We start from the raw sequence: 19,459 nt of genomic DNA on the forward strand, positions 1-19,459 counted from the left end.
GAAGTCAGTCGCCCTCGGGTGTCCTATCAAAGAAACCACAGGAGTAGTTCAGCACATTTATGATGAACACGTCTCACCAATTTCTGAAAACCAGAAGGCAGGCCAACTTGGTACCTTTCAAAAAAAGTAACAGTATCATCGATATACAATTGTAAAAACAATATACAGAAAATATGCTCAGTTTACATCTTGATTTTATGTTTATTTTTAGCATTTTTCTTTTTTTTTTTTTTATATTAATTTAAATACTTAAGGTCCCCTTGGAAGCTTGCTGATGCCCCCTAGTGGGCCCTGACCCCCAGAACCACTGCTTTAAACCTAACAAACTTTTTTTTTTCTTGTAAAGCTTTTTAGCACTAACAGCCCTATGGTTGTGTGTTCAGATGCCAGCTGAGGCGATGCATGAACTGGAGAGTTACAGAGGTCTTGCTTCTTTGTGTGCTCTTCAGCACTACACTTACTCTCAGGTGGCTGCAAGATACTTATAGGAAAGCATCTGCAAAATGACAAAAGCATGAAAAGTTGAAATTTCTATAAAAAAAAATTAAACAATGACATGCTCAATCACCTGATCATGATGATCGATTTTTTATTTTATTTTGACCTTTTTTGCACTGGGGATGCTGTTCTTCCTGTCGCCTTACCCCTTCCTCTGAAAGGTATGAAAGAAATCAAACCAGGCTGTAAATGAGAGGGAGACCTAACAATACATTTTACGAAGAGTGGCCACAAACAGCCTGATTTAATTTTTATTTTTGCATGAAAATATAACTTGGAATTAGGAATTAGGAAAGTATAATCACTTTGTCCTTTTGCTTATGAACGTATGTAAGTTCATTTGAAATATAAAAGTACTTCTGCAGACTCAGTAGCTGTAAATTCTCATTGTAATCCACTGGGAACAGACTTGTGCTCCATGCATTTCTAATATTTTATTTGCACAGAAAAGATCTGATCAGACAAAATTCTAAGCTGCCATTATTCCTTTGACTTTTTGCAACATACAAACTGTCTGTGAACAAAAACCAATTTAACATATATAAAAAAAAATAAAGATAAAAAAACAAGAGCCCTGTTAAACCTCTGTGTCTTCGAATTTCATTGATTTTGGATGCAACACAATGAAAGCCATCTCTTGAGTATGCCATGCATGCCTGACAACGCTAAATAACAAAAGTCTCAGGGTGCTATTTAGGAGCTGCTGATCTGATCTGATCTTATTGAATGAGTAAAAGACCAAAATGTCCATAAATGGATACATATAACAATTTCAAGGGTGAGTGGCTCTGTGGAATGAGTATCGCAGCATAATAGGGAAGATCCAGGCTTAAATTCTGGCTTAGCTTCTTTTTCCGAAATCTAGTGCTATGCCTTTGCATAAAACACTTCAGCCCAGCTTGTTTAAGGAGTGCCCTATATACGGTTACCAATGCATAAACTACTGATTGGTCATTCAAAGGTATATATATATATATATATATCTGACCTCTTGAACTCAGAAAACCACTCACATTAGGATAATATGGCTTTGAAAAAGAAAGGTAAATCACCATTTTGTTCCGGTTATATATTGTAAATAAAAAAGTTGTAAATTACATTTTCAACCCAAAATCATTTGGAGGTTATCTGTTAACCGTTGTTTTTTTTTTTGTGGTTTTTTTCTCATCCTAAATTTGTGTTCACTATTTCTTTGTAATCTGTAACATAATCAGTGCAAAAATTAGTTTGAACTCTCCTGAAACACTCATACACACATATATAAGGTTACAAAGGTCAAGGTTTAAAACTGATTAAATATAGATACAGGTGATGACTCAGTCACAGAATATGGAGGAGGCAACTGGCACAAGTGAGAGATGAAAATTAGTTTGAGCTAATTGTGCATTGCTCAAAGCAGCCTTGTGTTTCTGTCTCAGCAATATTACAAACCAGTGCCCTTCCTATTCAGAAAAGTCAACTCTGTAGGACTAGTAGCTTTGTAATCCACCAGGACACAAATTAACAGAGAGCTGAGGCAATCTCAGCTGCCAGAGCCCTATGTGATTGTACTTTCCTATTTTATAACATAAATCCCACTTTGAAGGATAAGCTTGATCTATAATAAAACCCAATTTGGACACTTTCAATTCAAAGACCACAGGCAAAGGATTGAATACAAACTTTTTTTGGCAGCACTTATGTTACATCAGCTTGTGAATTGTTGCCCTGCGATACCTGAGGGAAATGTTTTTCAATCTGCTTTACAACTTTTTTGTCTACTACTCATACTACTTCAGCAAGCAATGACCACCTTTATCAATTTTAGATGAAGGTTTATATTCCGGTTCAATTTTTATTTCAATTCTTGATTGGATTTCTAGAAATCACTCAGACATTCTGTTTAATTTTGTTAAGAAATCAAGTTTGCATGGCACTTAAAGGGGTTATTCAATACAGGAAAGATATGTATATTTAATAAAACTTGGCTGTCTATGTAGTAGAAAGGCATTTTTTTATACAGTCATGGCCAAAAGTTTTGGCAGTGACATGAATTTTATGTTTTGCAAAGTCTGCTGCTTCAGTATTTGTAGATTATTTTTCCACATATTTCTATGGTAAAAAGGCTTTTTAAAAAAAAAGCTTTTATTGGCAAAAAATATGAGTCAATATTTACAGTGTTGACCCTTGTTCTTCATAACCTCTGCAATTCACTCTGGCACGCTGGATATTAGCTTCTGATGGCGATCCATTCTTGCCTTATTAGATCTCAATGTTGATCACAATTTGTTGCTTCTGCTTGTGAACCACAGGTTCTCTATGGGATAGAGATCCGGGAATATGCCTGACCACGGACCCAAAATTTCAATGTAATGATCTTCGAGACACTTTTTATCACTCTTGCTTTGTGACATGGTGCTCCATAATGCTGGAAAATGCATGGATCATCACCAAATTACTTATGGATCGTTCAATCGATTTTCCAGATGTCCTAAACAGTCGGAAGCGAGCTTCATCAGAGAAAATATCTTTTCACCAGTCTTCTGCTGTCCAATCCCTGTATGTCCTTCAGAATTTCAGTCTGTCCTTGACATTTTTCTTGAAGAGAATTGGCTTCTTTGCTGTCCCTCTTGACACCAGGCCATTGTCCAAAAGTCTTGGCCTCACTGTGCGTGCAGATGCTCTCTCACCAACCTGCTGTCATTCCTGAGCAAGCTCTGCACTGAAGACTTCTTCACTGCAGTCGAACCTCTCTCCTTGAAGTTCTTGATGATCCGGTAAATGGTTCTTTCAGGTGCAATATTCTTTGTAGCATTTTCCCTGCATGTGAGGCCATTTTAATGCAAATTGATGATGGCTGCACTAGTTTCTTTAGAGGAAACCTTTGCTAAAATGAACGCAATGATTGGAAGCACTTTTCCCCTCCTTTTATAGCAATCAGTCTATTCTTACAGTCTATTTAGTATGATAGTGATTTCACCTGACTAGTACTCATTCACACTTTCACGTGTGCTGCTGATATGATTAGTCAAGTAATCAGGGCCATCACAAGAGGGGTGCGAAGCCCTGTGCGAAGTTGACGTGCGAGGCCCTCTACAATTTAGTTTGTGTGTGTGTGGTGGGATGGGGTGTGCTATAGTAATGAACACAACATTAACATACATCTGATCAATTGTGATGCCATGCTCACTGACATGCTTGCTCACAAATTACGGTTACGCACACACTCAAAAGTATCTACTGCATAATAATAATAATAATAAAGCAATTAAATAATTAAATAAGAATTATGAACTATGACGTGAAAATTGTCCCGAAGCCCAGTCCAAGGGGTGTAAAAAAGCCTTGGTGAAATGCAGGGCTCCAGACCAGCCTAAAAGGTAAACTTTTAAAACTTTTTTTGTCATCGTAACAACAAACAACTTTAGTCATTCTTATACACAGAGTCTTATGCTGTCTATCAGCTATGACTATTTTAGTCGTTCAAAGGACAAAATGGGTGGAAAAACAGTAATAAATATTAGACATAGGCCTAAACGACATAAAATGCAGGCCAGGAGCGAGGCCCTCTAGAGGCATGAGGCCCTGTGCAGTCGCACAATTGGCACAGCCCTTGCGAACGGTACTGCAAGTAATGTTAGCTGGTGATTTTGTGGCAGGATCAAAAAACTGTTAAAAATTGTTTTTTTTGTGAAAAGTTACTTTTTTGGCCAATGAAGCTTTTAGCAATTATTTCAAATGCATCTGATCACTCAACACAATAATCTAGAAACAATGTGAAGCAACGAAATTTGCAAAACATGGGTTACAGTGTTCCCTTTTGCCAAAGTTTGCATCATCTGACAAATAAACTGGGAGATCTGGGTGCAGCTACACATAGAGTATTGTTCATTTACATATAAATGGTCAATATGATCCAATTCTGATTAATAATATCAACATTACTGTAAATGCGGTAAATGAGAAATTGAGTGCAAAACATACACACACACACACACACACACACACTATTCACTAACCACATCATATTCAAAGAGTGATATTGCTATTTTTGAATGAAACAAATGCACCCTTGTCTGTAATATTTTAAAATTTAAATTTGTTTAAAAGTGTCACTTTACAACACCATGATTTTACAATAGGCTTCATAATATTTGTTTCAGATGAGTTTGAGAAACTCATTTCAGTTTCTGAATATTAATATATTTCCATCTTCTGCCTATCTCAAAAAATATTACTCAAGCCATTACTATTAGAAACCTCTTCTCTTTTCATTTCCTTCCCAATCATACATCACCTTTCATCGTGCATCACCTCAATTTACATTACTTAATTAACCTTAGTGCCCCTGTGGGAATGTAGATATTTTTTATAGTTTAGTCAGAGGTGATATTTGCACATTGTGCATCTTAAGACACTGAACCATTAATACGGTTATCTTCTACATTAAAATTGTATGACCTTCAAAAAATGCTTTAAAGTCAAATACACTGACATTACCACTGACATAAAGCATTCATTATGGATATGCCTCAATAATTCTTATCCCTGCAACAAATGTGTTGTAATGGTTGAACAACAATTCAGGGTGAATGAAAAGATTTTTCCTTGATATTTCTTAGCGGGGAAGAAAAGACTCTCAACGCTAATGTTTAACCTCCACAGTAAAGAACATCTTGTCTTGCTTCCTAATTACAATGAAAGTGAGCCTGGCGTGTGCTGCATCACTCCTCTCTGAGCTTCTAATAAGTGGGAAAGAAGACTCTCAGGTCTAACGTAGTTGGTCGACAGATGTCAGCACAGTTGGAACTTGCACCTTTCAGAGGGTGCCATTACAAAATTAGAGTGACGCTAAACATATCAGGACAGTAAATATATTACAAAGGTTTTTTTTTATTTAATTATAATTTAATTATGTTTTAAAAATATCAGAGATAGTAAACAGACCTGTTTACATAAGATAAAAAATTTCACCCAGCAGATAGCAGATCTATTTCCTTATATATATAGATAGACAGATATATATATATAATATCTTAATATATATATATAATATGTCTTATCTATGATTTTGCAATATTATAATAAAAAAATGAATGGCTACATATATATATATATATATATATATGTTTTGAAGTAACTCCAATATGCTCACCAAGGCATTTATTTGATAAAAAAGAACTTCCATTTTAATATATTTTAAAATGCAATTTATTTCTGTGGTGGCATTACTTCAGCTTAATATACTTACTTGGTGCTCAAGACACATATATTTCTATTATAAATGTTGAAAACTGTTGTGTAACTGCTGTGCAATAGATTTCGAAAACCATGATTAATTTTATACATTATACATGTATACATTATAACATTATACATTTCATTGTTCACCTTCAAAAATAAAAATCCTCAAACTTGTACATTAAACATACATGTGTGCACATATTACAGGCTGCCCTCAACAGACATTCAGCTATTGGCAGCTGACTAACAGTAACACAGACACAAAAATGCCTTAAATCATTCTGACATGCTTTTTAGAAAATCTCTTTTCTCCATTACATTTTAAATAGCTCTCCCAATCATAAGAAGATTCCTTAATTGAACTTTTGCCGGGGGGCTCGTATTACGCATGAATAAGGAACTGAGACTGTGGCTTTCATGCATTAAAAGGACGATATGATTTCTGCTCCAGCTTTGCTCCGTCTCCTTTCACACTATGCTACAGATGAGCATAGAGAAGAGCAAAGGGACAGAGAGATACCTAGCTTTTAGATCCCACACATTTCCTTCACCAGTCTGACACAAATTTCAAAATGAAATCACACACTTAATTCAGGATCCATTTAGTTTTTTTAGCCAAAATGCACATTAACATCTGCCACGTGTATAATGTTGATGCAAATTATTCTAGGAGCACAAGGACAAGCCCATTCGATTTTGCTGTCAGCCACCCCCAGTTCTCCCCGAAGAGTGGTAGTACATCAAGTCGCCAAACATGCTTGCAAGGGAGTGCTACTCAGTGCCTCTCACAGCGTATGGGCATCTCATTTTTAGAAGGTGTTGCTGTAATAGCAAGAAGAAAAAGAACCTGCCATCCAGCCAGAGAAACAAAGACACTTGGGATTTCTTTGTTCCAGCTGAAGTTCCAGGAACAATCTATGCAGTGCAGTTCACTGTGTATCTCATAGCAAACAGAAATGGCCTGTGCCAGTTATGCTGCTGAGGAAACCAAACAACGTGCATGGTGAGGATAAAAAATAAACATATCCTGGTGGAATATATAAATGCTCATTTAATTAGCTTTGTAGATAATAATGAAAAAAGAAATTAATAAAATAGCAAAGAAATTTGGAAAAAGACATTTTCAGACACTCATTTCTTTCTTTCAACCAATCGTGAATCAGGATTGTGGGATATTATCTTCATCTGCACCATGCTTCAAAAACCAACTTGGATAAAGGCACAGTTATGCGAATGCTACTGTAGATTCAGATGTTCCTTGATGCCTTTCTACTTAAATATACTGCCTACAAAGGTTTCATTTTTCACAGCTATTAACTCAAGGAAGGCAACATGATAAAGATTCATGAAGCCGGGGGAAAATATACAGTTGGCTGGTGGCTTGGAATCATTTGTTCCATCAGTAAACCTACAGTATACTGTATATAGAAGGAAAAAACGAATAGTCACACATCTAGTAGCTCACAGCTAAACAAGGTCTTCCTGTGGCCCCCAAAACATTAAAGAGACCTGGCACGTCCTATATCATTAGAACAGAGTATCAAGCCATCTATCAATTTCAGTTGTGGAATGACATCAACATATTTATCAAAATATTAAGGTAGCTGGCATTAACCTATTAGCCTGCACATGATTACTCTGTGATAGAGAGCTGTGGCTTGATAAGTTTTGAAATGGGAAGCTGTTAGGAACAGCTGATCCTATCAACATACCCATTTTAAATAGCTCACACTCTACATACTAATGTCCGGAGGATTGCGGTAGTTGGTCTATCAAAGTCTGTGACTATGCAATCTGCAGGTCAAATTTATACAGCAGGAGAACTAAATCAAGTTAAAAGGCTGCTTATGAATATGGAGACATATCATGAAACATTCATCCCATCTTGAGACAGGTTCTGTAGCCTAATGGTTTCATTTTGTCAGGACAAGGTTACTGCTAGATCACACATTTGATCAACTGCACTCATTAGCACTAATTTAAGACATCTGGAAGCATATGACCTGTGTAGAATCTGAAAGATGTGTGCAGTAAATAGGGGTGCACGATATATTTTGGCCGATGATTAATACGCATCTCGTCAGTAAAGCCGGTTCTCTAATCAGCGGTAAATACCATCAGGTGCGTGATTTCACATAGAGCTTCTGTTACTACACAGAGCCGTTGTTAACTGACAAGCTGCGCAAATCCAAGCTGATAATGAATGTGGATTTGCGCATTTTGTCAGTTAACAACGGCTAGTATTAAACATTAAAGAAAATCCTTGTTAACTTGGACTGCAAACATTTTACATGCACTGTGTAATTTAAAGCAATAGGCTTTTGAGTCTCTCAGAAACTTAGAATGGTTTACAAATTGATAGTTAGCCAGGTCCCATTAGCCCTTGCTGGGAAATGTTGTAACTACACTACACAACTATCTGTTAATAAAAAAGCATTTTTCTCAATTGACGGACACTGAAAAATGAAAGTGTATTCTCCGAAAATGAGACAATTTACAAAACCCCAAATGTTTCATTTATAGTAGTCTTATTAGCAGATACTTTTTTGAGGGCTTTCAAAAGCATGCAGTGTGTATCCTTGTTGATCAAAAACCTCATTTTTAAATCTAGTACTACTGCTAGGTGTTGCGTCAGGCAAGCAACTGCCATTGAGATGAACAGGAATACTGACATAAAGCTTTCTCCAGATATCACATCCTTGGTTATTATAGTGAAGGGTGATTGATTACTGAAATATGACACTCATCCTGTTCTATATAATTAAGGATGTACTGGTAGAATTTTCCCATAAGGCACAGCAATCCTTGAGAGTTCATGTACTACTGTTGTTTAAACCAAACATAAATCACTACAGTTAAGTGTAATAGCTAAATTAAATATAACTACATTTTCTGATTAAAAAATGTTTTGTCTACTGCTTTTCATTCAAGACACCGTTTTCCCCAAACATCTGTCGAGAAATCAATGACCAGCTGTTTTAATCATATAAGAGCACTTTGATTTAAATGCTTTGTTTTCATCTCAGTTCATCATTTCAACAAAAGCCTCCCTCATCTTTAACACCAACTTGTAATATCCATTCCAAAACTTTTGTTGCTAAGCAGATTTTTTTGTTGCTTTACTTTTCGTCCCTATGAGGCAAAGAAGGCTCTTTTTAGAAAAATAGACTCTAAAGTGGATGCAGTTGCAGTCTGTCCTTTTCTAAAGTAAGTGGTTTGCATCAAGTCACCTCTATAAAAGCAATTCAGCAATGTGCTTTACAAGATCAAAATGACAGACTGGAATGTGAAGCATCCTCTTTGTTCCCCCATGAGGAACAGCTCATTCCAGGTAGGTGGTTCTCTGAAGTGGACTGTCTCACCTGAAATTCAAAGCATCTGGACGGAGAAAAAGAATAAACTTTAAAGAGTCTCTTTCAGCTAAACTTCCCCTATCTTTCCTGAGACAAACCTGTCAACAAATTTTGCTTACATCCAATATCAAAATGTAATATATGAAATATTTTCTTATATCATGAATGATCACACATGCTACCTATAAGGTGATGTATAATTTTCACATGCATTCTCTGGGTAGATGAAGATATACATGTATAACATATATAAATATGCACATATGTTAATTATATATATATATATATATATATATGTGTGTGTGTGTGTGTGTGTGTGTGTGTGTGTGTGTGTGTGTGTGTGTTGTGTGTGTGTGTGTGTGTGTGTGTGTGTGTGTGTGTGTGTGTGTGTGTGTGTGTGTGTGTGTGTGTCTGTTTGTAATTTTTTTTAAATACATCTTTGTTTTATATTTACTTTTATATTATATAAGACTACTTTAATATTATTTATTTTATATTATACTACTTTTATATTATTATTTATCTGATATCAAACATATATTAATATTATATTATACTACTTTTATATTGTTATTTATATGATATCAACATATATTAATGGGTTTTATTTTAACATATACTTAAACATGTTTGTATGTGCTAGACATAAATGTTAATATAAAAATTGTTCCAATTTCTAATAGGTTTCATAATTTTTTTTTACTTTTATATGACAATATATGTCGTATCCTGTATGGAATCCTAATATATTTATTTATATTAGATTTGTGTATAAGTTCAAATGTACTCTATGGCATGATATTTCATGAACTTAAAAAAATTATATATGAATTCTAATGATCTCTTGGAAAACAGCCAAACGTTGAGCAGATTATCAAAAATCATCTCATTTTGCATGGCTCTGAGAAAGAAAAGAAAAAAGAACAAAAGAAAAACAAGATAAATGATCCTCTGGCCATTGCTTTGCTGCACTAAAATATGTCATGATAAATATCACTTTTTTTCCACATTTAAAAAAAATCCTAAAATTAGCAATTCTAATAATTTGTGCAAGTTATTTTACAGTGCACTGGAACTGTGAAGCTTCAGAGAGGTCTAGACATTAGAGTTACACAGCAGGCACGGGCCATTAGCTGAAGTGCTTAGTTGTCAGTTGTTTCCAGGCCGCCTGGTGTTTAGGATAAGTTACGCTTGTATTGATCGCCGTTTTAAAATTAATCACTTCCCTCTTAAAGGGAGTGACAAAATTTGTACCAAAATATCTAAGCTGTGGGAGACTCCTTGCCTGAACTCTCCTTAAACCCAGAAACTTTGAGAGAAAGCATTTGATTTAAATTCCCTTAATATCCCAAAATGCACAGCAAATTTGACAGTGTACAGTTTTAAATATTTAACAAGAAAGCATATATCTAAGTGTTCCCTGAACATGGGTCAGAGTCATTTCCTATCCAGGTTTAAATCGGCTGTACTGTTCACTGGCCCGTCATGCAGTACCAAGAGGCCTTACTATCATGTGACATTCTGAAATAAATCAAGTATGTGCTTGGGTAAATAAACACTGGCAGGGTACCTCAGCATGAAATTTAATGATTTTTTTTTATATATATATTTGCCACTATTGATACAATCTTCATAATGTGCTACCAAGGTGAGAGATGATAAAGTTTAACATTTTTATTTCTTTCATTATTTATGAATAAATTACATATTTTATAATAATAATTATATAACGCTTAAATGTGAATATGAAACGCAAACTTTTTTCTACATGTCTTGGGAGAAGAACTAAAAATTAAGTCTTTTAAGACAGTAGGTGTTTACTTAGGTTAAAAATGACCCACAGGAGAGTAAGTAACCTGCCACTAATTGCCATTAATTACATTTCTTTTTTTCTTTTTTTTGCAGAGGTAAAATATTCAGACTTGAATAATGGTAACATAAGCTATATGCAGACTTGCATAACCATGGCCAATTTAGTTTATTTGAAAGATAGCATATAAATTACTTATTATACCTTTTGTGGAGAGCTGTGTTATCTTGATTTGGTTTAAAGATTATGACTAATTATTTTCGAGCACATAAAGAGGTTTTTACTAGACACATTTGTTACCTACAGAAAACCCTGGTAACACTTTCCCCGTTGAAAAAGCATAGCCTGTTTTAGGACCCAATTCTACAGAACCTGAATCATCAGCTCATATATTTGCCATGAGCTTGCGGAACATTTTTTGTTTGTTTGCTTCTATCATGTGAAAATGAATCTAACATTCATGAATAAATACAACACATGAGATGACATGAGCTGTATGCAACCAGATCACCATTATTGCAAGCAGCATTGATGGTGACTTATGTTTTAATGTAAATTTATGTTGCACATTATTTACAATTAAAAATATGTTTACTGTTTACAATTTCCTGATAATGTGGACCAGTTACAACTGTTGTCGTTTAATTATATGCTTGCTTATTCATCAGCACACACCCCACTGTGCTCCCCTGCACTTGAGATAATCTGAGCCAGTGTAAGTACTTTGTAATAGCCATAATTGCCTCTTAATTACTCTGCTTACTATCTGATGAGTTGTCAAGGACTGCTTTTATCTTATCCCAACTATAATAACTTCAGATCATATGTAATGCTACCATGTTAGGTTGTCCTCACGACCTCAAACAAATGAACACTGGGGTAAGCAATGAAATATTTAGGCTCTCTGTGCTGAACAATAAATCAATAGAGATATAGGCTAGGTGCATAGCCTATATATAGTCTACAGCTGGTAAGTTATTCTTTTTCATACAAGTTCATATGGCAAAACGTGGTTTTTAGTGATCAAAGTCTGATTAAAATTAGTCATAGCTAGCCAAATACGAAAAAAATAATAATAAAATTGCGTAGAAAAAAAGTAGGTAACCATAACAACAGAAAGCTGCTGGCCAGTTTTCCATTGCGATCAGATTTGGGCTGTGGGTATAAGGCAAGCCCAAGGGCTTGTAGAACCTATATCTCAAAAACGAGTGTTTTGTTTAAATAGTATTTCAGATGAGTGATGTCTAGCTGACCTTGTGGTAGCTACTAAATCAATGAGTTCGCGAGACGAACATAGATAGTCATTAAGCAATGAAATTACTTTTATTATCTAATTATTTTACATTTTATGTCTTTAGAAAAAGCAGATTTGAAATACCTGACGTCGCTTTAAGTTATGATATAATTATCATACTGGTTATTAAATGAAACAGAATGAGAGATAGCCTAAATGTATAATTTGAATTCATTAGATCAGTTGCATAAAGAATTATTATTATGAGTGGCTACATAGGTTTTCAGTATATGAATGCTTTTGCCGTAGCTACTGTATAATGCCCGATCCAGTAGCCTAACTCGAACCAATTCCTGTGATTATAGTAAACGACGTCGATGAAGCACGCGAACTTTTCCAGTAGAACTGATGAACAGCTGCCAAATATTTTATTGTCGCTTCTAATTCTTTTTTTAATTCTGTTCACTGGTAACATATTGAAAGCTCACTTGAGCGCTGTAAGAAAACGAAGTTGTGCACAGTCCCAATAACTGGAAAAGACAACCTTACATAGATACAAAAAATATTTATCAAGACCAAGCCAGCTTGTGAACAGTTCCCTCATTTTACTAAATAAATGATCACCTCAAATAATAATAGCCTAAATGATAACACCTGACACGCATGATTCATTCTTACATGCTTCAAGAACAAATATCCATTTATCTGAATTAAACATGAATAATGAATATTGGTTTCGCGATAACGGCACAAACACTGTAGCCTACAGCAGCGACGCCACACCAAACAGATACGAGCCTAAAAATGATATCATAAGAAATCATAGTTTACCTTCAGCAAGAAGGCGCATCGCGTGGACGAACGACGGGTCCAAGCTGTCCTTCTCGGCAATGAGCTCTGGCAGGTACTTGTCCTGATCCATCACTGGGTTCCTCTCCTGAACACTGCGAGTACAGGTGAGACGACCAAAGTGGTGAGTGATGGAATGGGTGTGTGGATGTTGCGTTTAAATAGACTGCGTAATATCGGGGAGGGATCGTGTGGTTTTCGCGCACAACGTGGAAGATATCAATGCAGTGTACCCATCTCCTCGAGTCTCTCATGTAAAACCTCCCACCTCAGACTCCGAATCTGTACTCTCACTCCGCCCATCTATATTTGGTTTGGTAATCATGCCAGAGAGCAAACTGAATGCTAATGTCAGATATTGTCTTTAGGACTGAACAGGGGACATTCTGAGATCCCACTGCTGATCTGTGACCCCTGTCCATGGTTCTGAACACCTAATCTTCTATGCAAATCTATGGTTTTGCACTCTCTGACAAGTAACCTTGGACTGCCTTTGCACATTTGCTGTGGAAAGAAATCAGACAACAAATGCATTGTTTTAACAGTATTATAAAGCATGTATAATTGGACACCGAATCCAACATGAAATAATGGTATGTATGAGTCCATCTTCATATGCTTTAAAAGGAATAGTTAACCCAAATAGGAGAAGTTTCAGATTTTTTTTTAACCCCCCTCAGATCATCGAAGATGTAGATGAGTTTGTTTCATTGGAACAGATTTGGAGTAATTTAGCATTACATCACTTGCTCAGTGGTGGATCATTTGCGTGCAGTGCATGGGTGCAGTCAGATGTACAAACAGTTTGATAAAAACATCTCCATAATCCACAAGTAACTCACACATCTCCAGTCAATTCAGTTAATGTCTTGTAAAGTTAAAAACTGTTTGTTTTGTAAAAAAAAAAAAAAAAAAAAAAACACGATCATGAAGGCATTTTTACTTTAAACCATTGCTACCTACAAGTCCACAATCCACAATACCACTTCCTCCACTGAAAAAGTCCATCCCTTGTTGTCCTCTCACATCAAAATCCACTGACATCTTTGTTTGGAAATATTTTCAATAGTTTTTGCTTGTTCTGCGCATATTTCTCTCCTGATTCAAACAATATGATTTTTTTGGTGATATTATGGATAGAGGTATTAATAGCTGGAAACAACAGTGAAAATATAGCAGTTAAATGATTTAGTTAATCGTAACGGTGCAATAACAGATATTCATGACAAACATAAGTTTTCCACTGCAGACCAACTCCGCTGTTGGTAGGGACATTTGGTAACGGCCATGAATACTAATCAGTGGATTTCCCATTTGCCTCAGTTTGCCAAGATGGATTAAGCTGTTGTGACAGACAGTCACAGATAGTGCAAACACTCGCAAACACACACACTAACACTTAGCCAAGCAGCTAAGCACATATGAGGGGGAAGGAAAGATAGCCACAGAGGAGAAGGGGAGAGAAGACAGTGAGAGTGAGAGAGAGAGAGAGAGAGAGAGAGGCAGTGAAAGGAGGAAAAGGGACAAGACCAGCTTGCCTAATTAATAACTGAATGGATTACAGTGCTGTTGGCAAACATCTGCACCCCAAGTGTCATATTTACTGTCTGCCTGTGAACTATGAACATAATTACAGAATACTGGTCCACACAGACAGAGAGTTGCATGGTAATGCTACAAATGAAAAACCATTTGGCACAAGTAATCAAAAAGTAAAACATCAAAAAGTCTCATGTGAATACTGTTTTATCCAGAATATTCCATAATATAAAAAGCGGATTATGAAAACAAGAGCATACAAAAATAGTAAGCATGCTACTGCATTTGATAAAATATATATACAGTATGCAAATATTTTATAAAGTGTAATATGTCACAAAACAAGCCATGCAAGCTATCTACAGTATCTAAAGCTGGTTTGCATTAAATGTTTAATAAAATTATTAAAATATTGATTCACATTTTATTTCTGACAAGTACTACTAACTTCAGTACATGTCTAACCATCACTTTAATTTAAAATGACAAAAATACTTGCAGATGCTTTGGGTACTAGAACATTTTAATTTATTTTCTGAGTGACTTCTGATTCAGGTTTAGCTGAGAGGTCCAACACTCAGGTTGGAATCAGTTTGGCAATAGGATAATCAAATGGATTTGGAGATTCTATATTGATTTCTGAGGGTGGTGAATGGGAAGGGATTAAGGAAAAAGAAAGAAGGGTTTGTGGAGGATCAACACCTTCTATACATCACTCACCACTCAACATAATGAAATCCTTCTGAAAGGCAAAAGCTATCAGTTGCTATGATATACAATCCTTTTGTCTCATCTCTACAAGATGAAAAACATTGCATTTTATCAAAAGTCTCTCACTTAGCCTAATTTGTGGCTTTTATGTTCTCATTTTTACAAAATATCTGCCTGTTTGATATATACATTTTTATTTTCATATTGGTGAGAGAAGAAATCAGTTGATGGACTATTTTTGGTGGTATTATGGTATTTGTATCATAGTTATCCAACATCTCACTGTCAGTCAGTTCCTTTGCCATATTTGTATTCATACCACTCACTTTAGAAATAAATAAATTGCAGCTATATTGAACTTCTGGGGCATCTGGTCTAGAAAAAACAACTAGAGCAGCCTAGCTCAGTAGTTACACTTAACAGCTTGGCATAATTTATTCCGTTGCATCATGTATTAAACTAGTAAGAATGGCTTTCTGCAGCACTCTAGTGGCCAAAAATAACACAACAGGATCAGGTAGATTAGGCCAGGGCTTCTCAGTTGGGTTTGCTTCAGGTCCCAGATTTTACATTAAATGATCAGGGTCTCACTACACATACAGTATGCAAATTTCTCAAATCTGAATAGAAGACTGATAATTTTGGTTTTTAATTGACACTTAAAATTCAATAGTTTCATGCTGTGGGCAGCCAATAATTTAAAGCACAAAACAAATTCTGGCCAGCACAGAATTTGATGTTTGTAATTTGTTTTTGTTTCTTGCTGTCACATTAACAGTAAATTGGACAGTGTTTAATTAGAAAAGTGATGCATTTTACAAATATTAACTTTCATAAACATTTGTTTTAAAAGAACATAAAAAACATCTGTCAAGAAAAAGTCTTTAATATAAAAAATATATAACTTTCAAATATGAATACTTTTTTCTTAAAAAAGAAAACATTCAGAAGATTATTAATTCGGGGTTGATGGCACATCAAGCACTGAAGGATAATTAGTCTTTTTAAAAAATGCAGGGAAAATCATGATGAATTGCAATGCTGTAACAGCACCATGTGTTAGGAATAATCAATCTTTATTACATCGTCAAAATAATAAGTAGAGCTAAAGTACATTGACTTTACACCACAGAGCAAGTTCCCTAACAACTATTAAAAACAAATAACGTTTAGTAGTATGCAACATTTTCAAAGTCCTGAGCTGCACTTTAATAAAGCCCTTTTTTTGCAGTGTATCAAAAACTTTGAGCAAATGTAATCAGCTCAGGGACGATGGCTTTGGTATTTTAGCAGAGTCTCCAATTGTGGAAATGCAATAGCCCACCGTGTGAATTATTAACCAGCACTATTGGGAGAAATCAGGAGAGGGGAGGAAATGGGGTAATGGGATATTAAGCTTTGCTCAATTTGAGGACTAAGGGTTCACATGGCATCTCAGGCCCTTGTGTCCCATCATCCTCCTGCTTCTTCACTTGAGATTTATGTATTTATTTATTTTTACAAGCTCTCTGTTTCACACAAAGCAATTCATTCTACCCTGACAGGTGGAGAGAGCTATTGAGATGATGCTATAAACAGCATAGGGTGATACCGACCGTCTTAGTTTGTAGTACATTCTGTTGTACAAAATTGTGTTGCCAATGAAAATCATATACTGAGGTCAGGAGATGTTAAATAACCTTAAAATGATAAAGTGTGTTCTCAAGCAGGCGCATGAGGTGTCTTCTTCTTCTTGCTTTACTGCGGATCGCAGACTTATAAGTGCATTACAGCCACTTATCCCTCAAATGGACCATTGACACTCTAGCTACAATCTCAATTAGGAGTGTCAATGGTGAGAGAAAGGGAGCGGTAATGCACTTACTGTATAAGTCTGCGATCTGCAATAAAGCAAGAAGAAGAAGAAGAGGCCTTAGGCACCTGCTGCTGAGAACGCGCACAACAGGACGCACTTAGGAGAGTTCTAAAAGTTCGGACATTAAGTAAATCAGAGGTAAAAAACAATATAAATACTGTTCAGTTTCTTGCACAGACCGATCGTTTTGTGTCTTTACACATCAATGTATCGTCACAAGCCGCAGAGACCAATAAGCTAAATATATTATTTAGTAAGAATTTAGTTACAAACAAGTTAAATACATTTTCAGTCACAATTTAGAAGATTGTTCTTACATCATCTATAAATAATCGAATAACACAGGATCAAATCGGCAACACAATATTAACATTTAATAACTACACATAACTAATAATAATTGACAAAGAATAACAAATTATGGACACCTTAACATTTTAACATACTTATATAATCAAAAAGTAACATGATTTGGGTAAGCAAATAGTCTATGTACTATTTATTAATTATGATTAATTTTAAATAAATCGATTTTTAAATTTAGTCTTCAGGTTTCTCTGGCCAGAAGCGATGGTTAAAACTCATAATTATACTAATAATGGGTTTATTACAAACACAGCTTTTGTCTTCATATATTTTCATTGACATGCAGTCTGGAATCATGTGGATTACTTGTGGATTATTGTGATGTTTTTATCAGCACTTCTGACTCTTATTCTGATGCCACCCATTCACTGCAGAGGAAGTGATGCTAAATTTTTCCAAATCTGTTCTGATGAAGATACAAACGACTACAAGTATTTTCAGCAAATTTTGAAAAAAAAAACAGTTCTTTTAATTTAACACATTTAAGCACTGTTTATCTACCAATACCAATTCTGTTTTCGGGCTTTTCAGGTCAGATCCTATATCAGTCAGAGGCACAGAGGCACTGGTCCCACTGGTTTACATATAATTACAGTAGAATGTATAAAGTTGGCCTATATTGAGCAGTAGAATGTGCGAGTGGTGGGCACACAGCTGTTCGTTACTGTTCATTAAAATATTATGATTCATAAAGGTCAGCATTAAGGCAAAATGTGTTAAGGCAATGTTAGGACAGTGTATCTAAATTAGGCTTATGATGGTGAAGACTAGAGCAGATAATGGCTGCAACTGCCCCTGGCCATAAGAGTCCACGCAGCCAGCAGGTTAAATAGTGAGTCTGCAGTACCCTGACAAGCCCAAACCCTTTGTCATCAACAGTAATTTCCACTGTGAGCTCCCTTGTAAAAGAAAGTTTAATAAGAGCCTCTGGGCAAAGAAAAAGTGCATATAAAAGACCTTACATTACTAATTGAAATAGCTTTTTTGACCCACAGGGCAGCCTAATATCAGCAATTATTACAGTTTGCCTATTCTACTGAGGGAGCTCTCCGTGATCAGTTAAGATTAACTCATTTTATTGCTCCTCAGGCTACTTGTAAACAGTGCTGGACATGTCTTGTCTTTTGAGGATATCTAGTGAGAAAAAGAAAAATAGTACTCAAACAACTGAGGGTTTGCTGTGTATAAAACAATTTGTGTCTTCAAAGAGACCTAATCGTCTGTCATGGAAAATTTATTTGTTCAAAAATACAGTAGAACTGTTATACTGTAAAATATTATCATTTAATTAACCAATAACTGTTTTCTATTATGATATATTTTTAAAATGTAATTTATTCCTGTAATGGTATTATTCCATCTATCCAGTCTTCAGTGTCACATGATCATTCAGAAATCATTCAGTGCTGATTTGCTGCTCAAGAAACATTATCAATGTTGAAAACAGTTGTGCTGCTTAACATTTTTGTGAAAACATGATATTTTCAGAATTTCAGGATTTAAAAGAAGAAAAGCATTTATTTTAAATAGTCACAGGTGTATAATGTTACAAACAGAATCAGAATGGTAGTTTATAAACATTGTAAATGTACAATGTAGATGTAAAAAAAATGATCTAGTTTCATTAGTATATTTTGGAAATGGAATGAAAAGCATTTAACAATAATAATATTAGATGTTGCAATAACAATATGTTATGAAAAACTGATAAGCAAATGTGTTTAGTTTAAATAACTGGTGAGATGAATACATAATAATAAATAATAATAGTAATAACTTGTAATAGAAATCATTATAAAAAGAATGAATTCCAGGCAAACTACATTAGATCCACTATCTTCCTCTTGAGGCTTGAGGTTTCAGCATCACACCAGTCATAAGTACCGTTTGTGACATACTGGAATACTGGCCAAGGAAAATGACGAATGAACTATAATGTTAAATTAAAGTGAAATTTACTGCACGGAGAGGTCGAAAAAATGATGAATGGTCATAATCAATGCAGTGACATTACAAGAATC

The 19,459-nt window shown here is 35.2% G+C and overlaps 1 protein-coding gene across 4 annotated transcripts in view; it reads right to left on the reverse strand.

The window, feature by feature from the left end:
- The window catches only part of LOC132157140 (KH domain-containing, RNA-binding, signal transduction-associated protein 2), a 66,589-nt gene extending 53,262 nt beyond the window's left edge, over positions 1–13,327 (reverse strand). For 2 of the 4 annotated variants that reach the window (XR_009437523.1, XM_059566336.1), the window contains exon 1: positions 12,950–13,326. Coding sequence is in view for 2 of the 4 variants with exons in the window: in XM_059566336.1 (XP_059422319.1) it covers positions 12,950–13,040 (91 nt within the window). In the remaining 2 variants the exon portion in view is untranslated. Of the gene's footprint in view, positions 1–12,949 lie in introns of all 4 variants that reach the window. The other 2 variants (XR_009437524.1, XM_059566335.1) reach the window with 2 other exon arrangements.
- Between the last annotated feature and the right edge of the window lie 6,132 nt (positions 13,328–19,459).

The sequence above is a fragment of the Carassius carassius genome, chromosome 14 (assembly GCF_963082965.1).
Source record: "Carassius carassius chromosome 14, fCarCar2.1, whole genome shotgun sequence".
Classification (NCBI taxonomy): domain Eukaryota; kingdom Metazoa; phylum Chordata; class Actinopteri; order Cypriniformes; family Cyprinidae; genus Carassius; species Carassius carassius.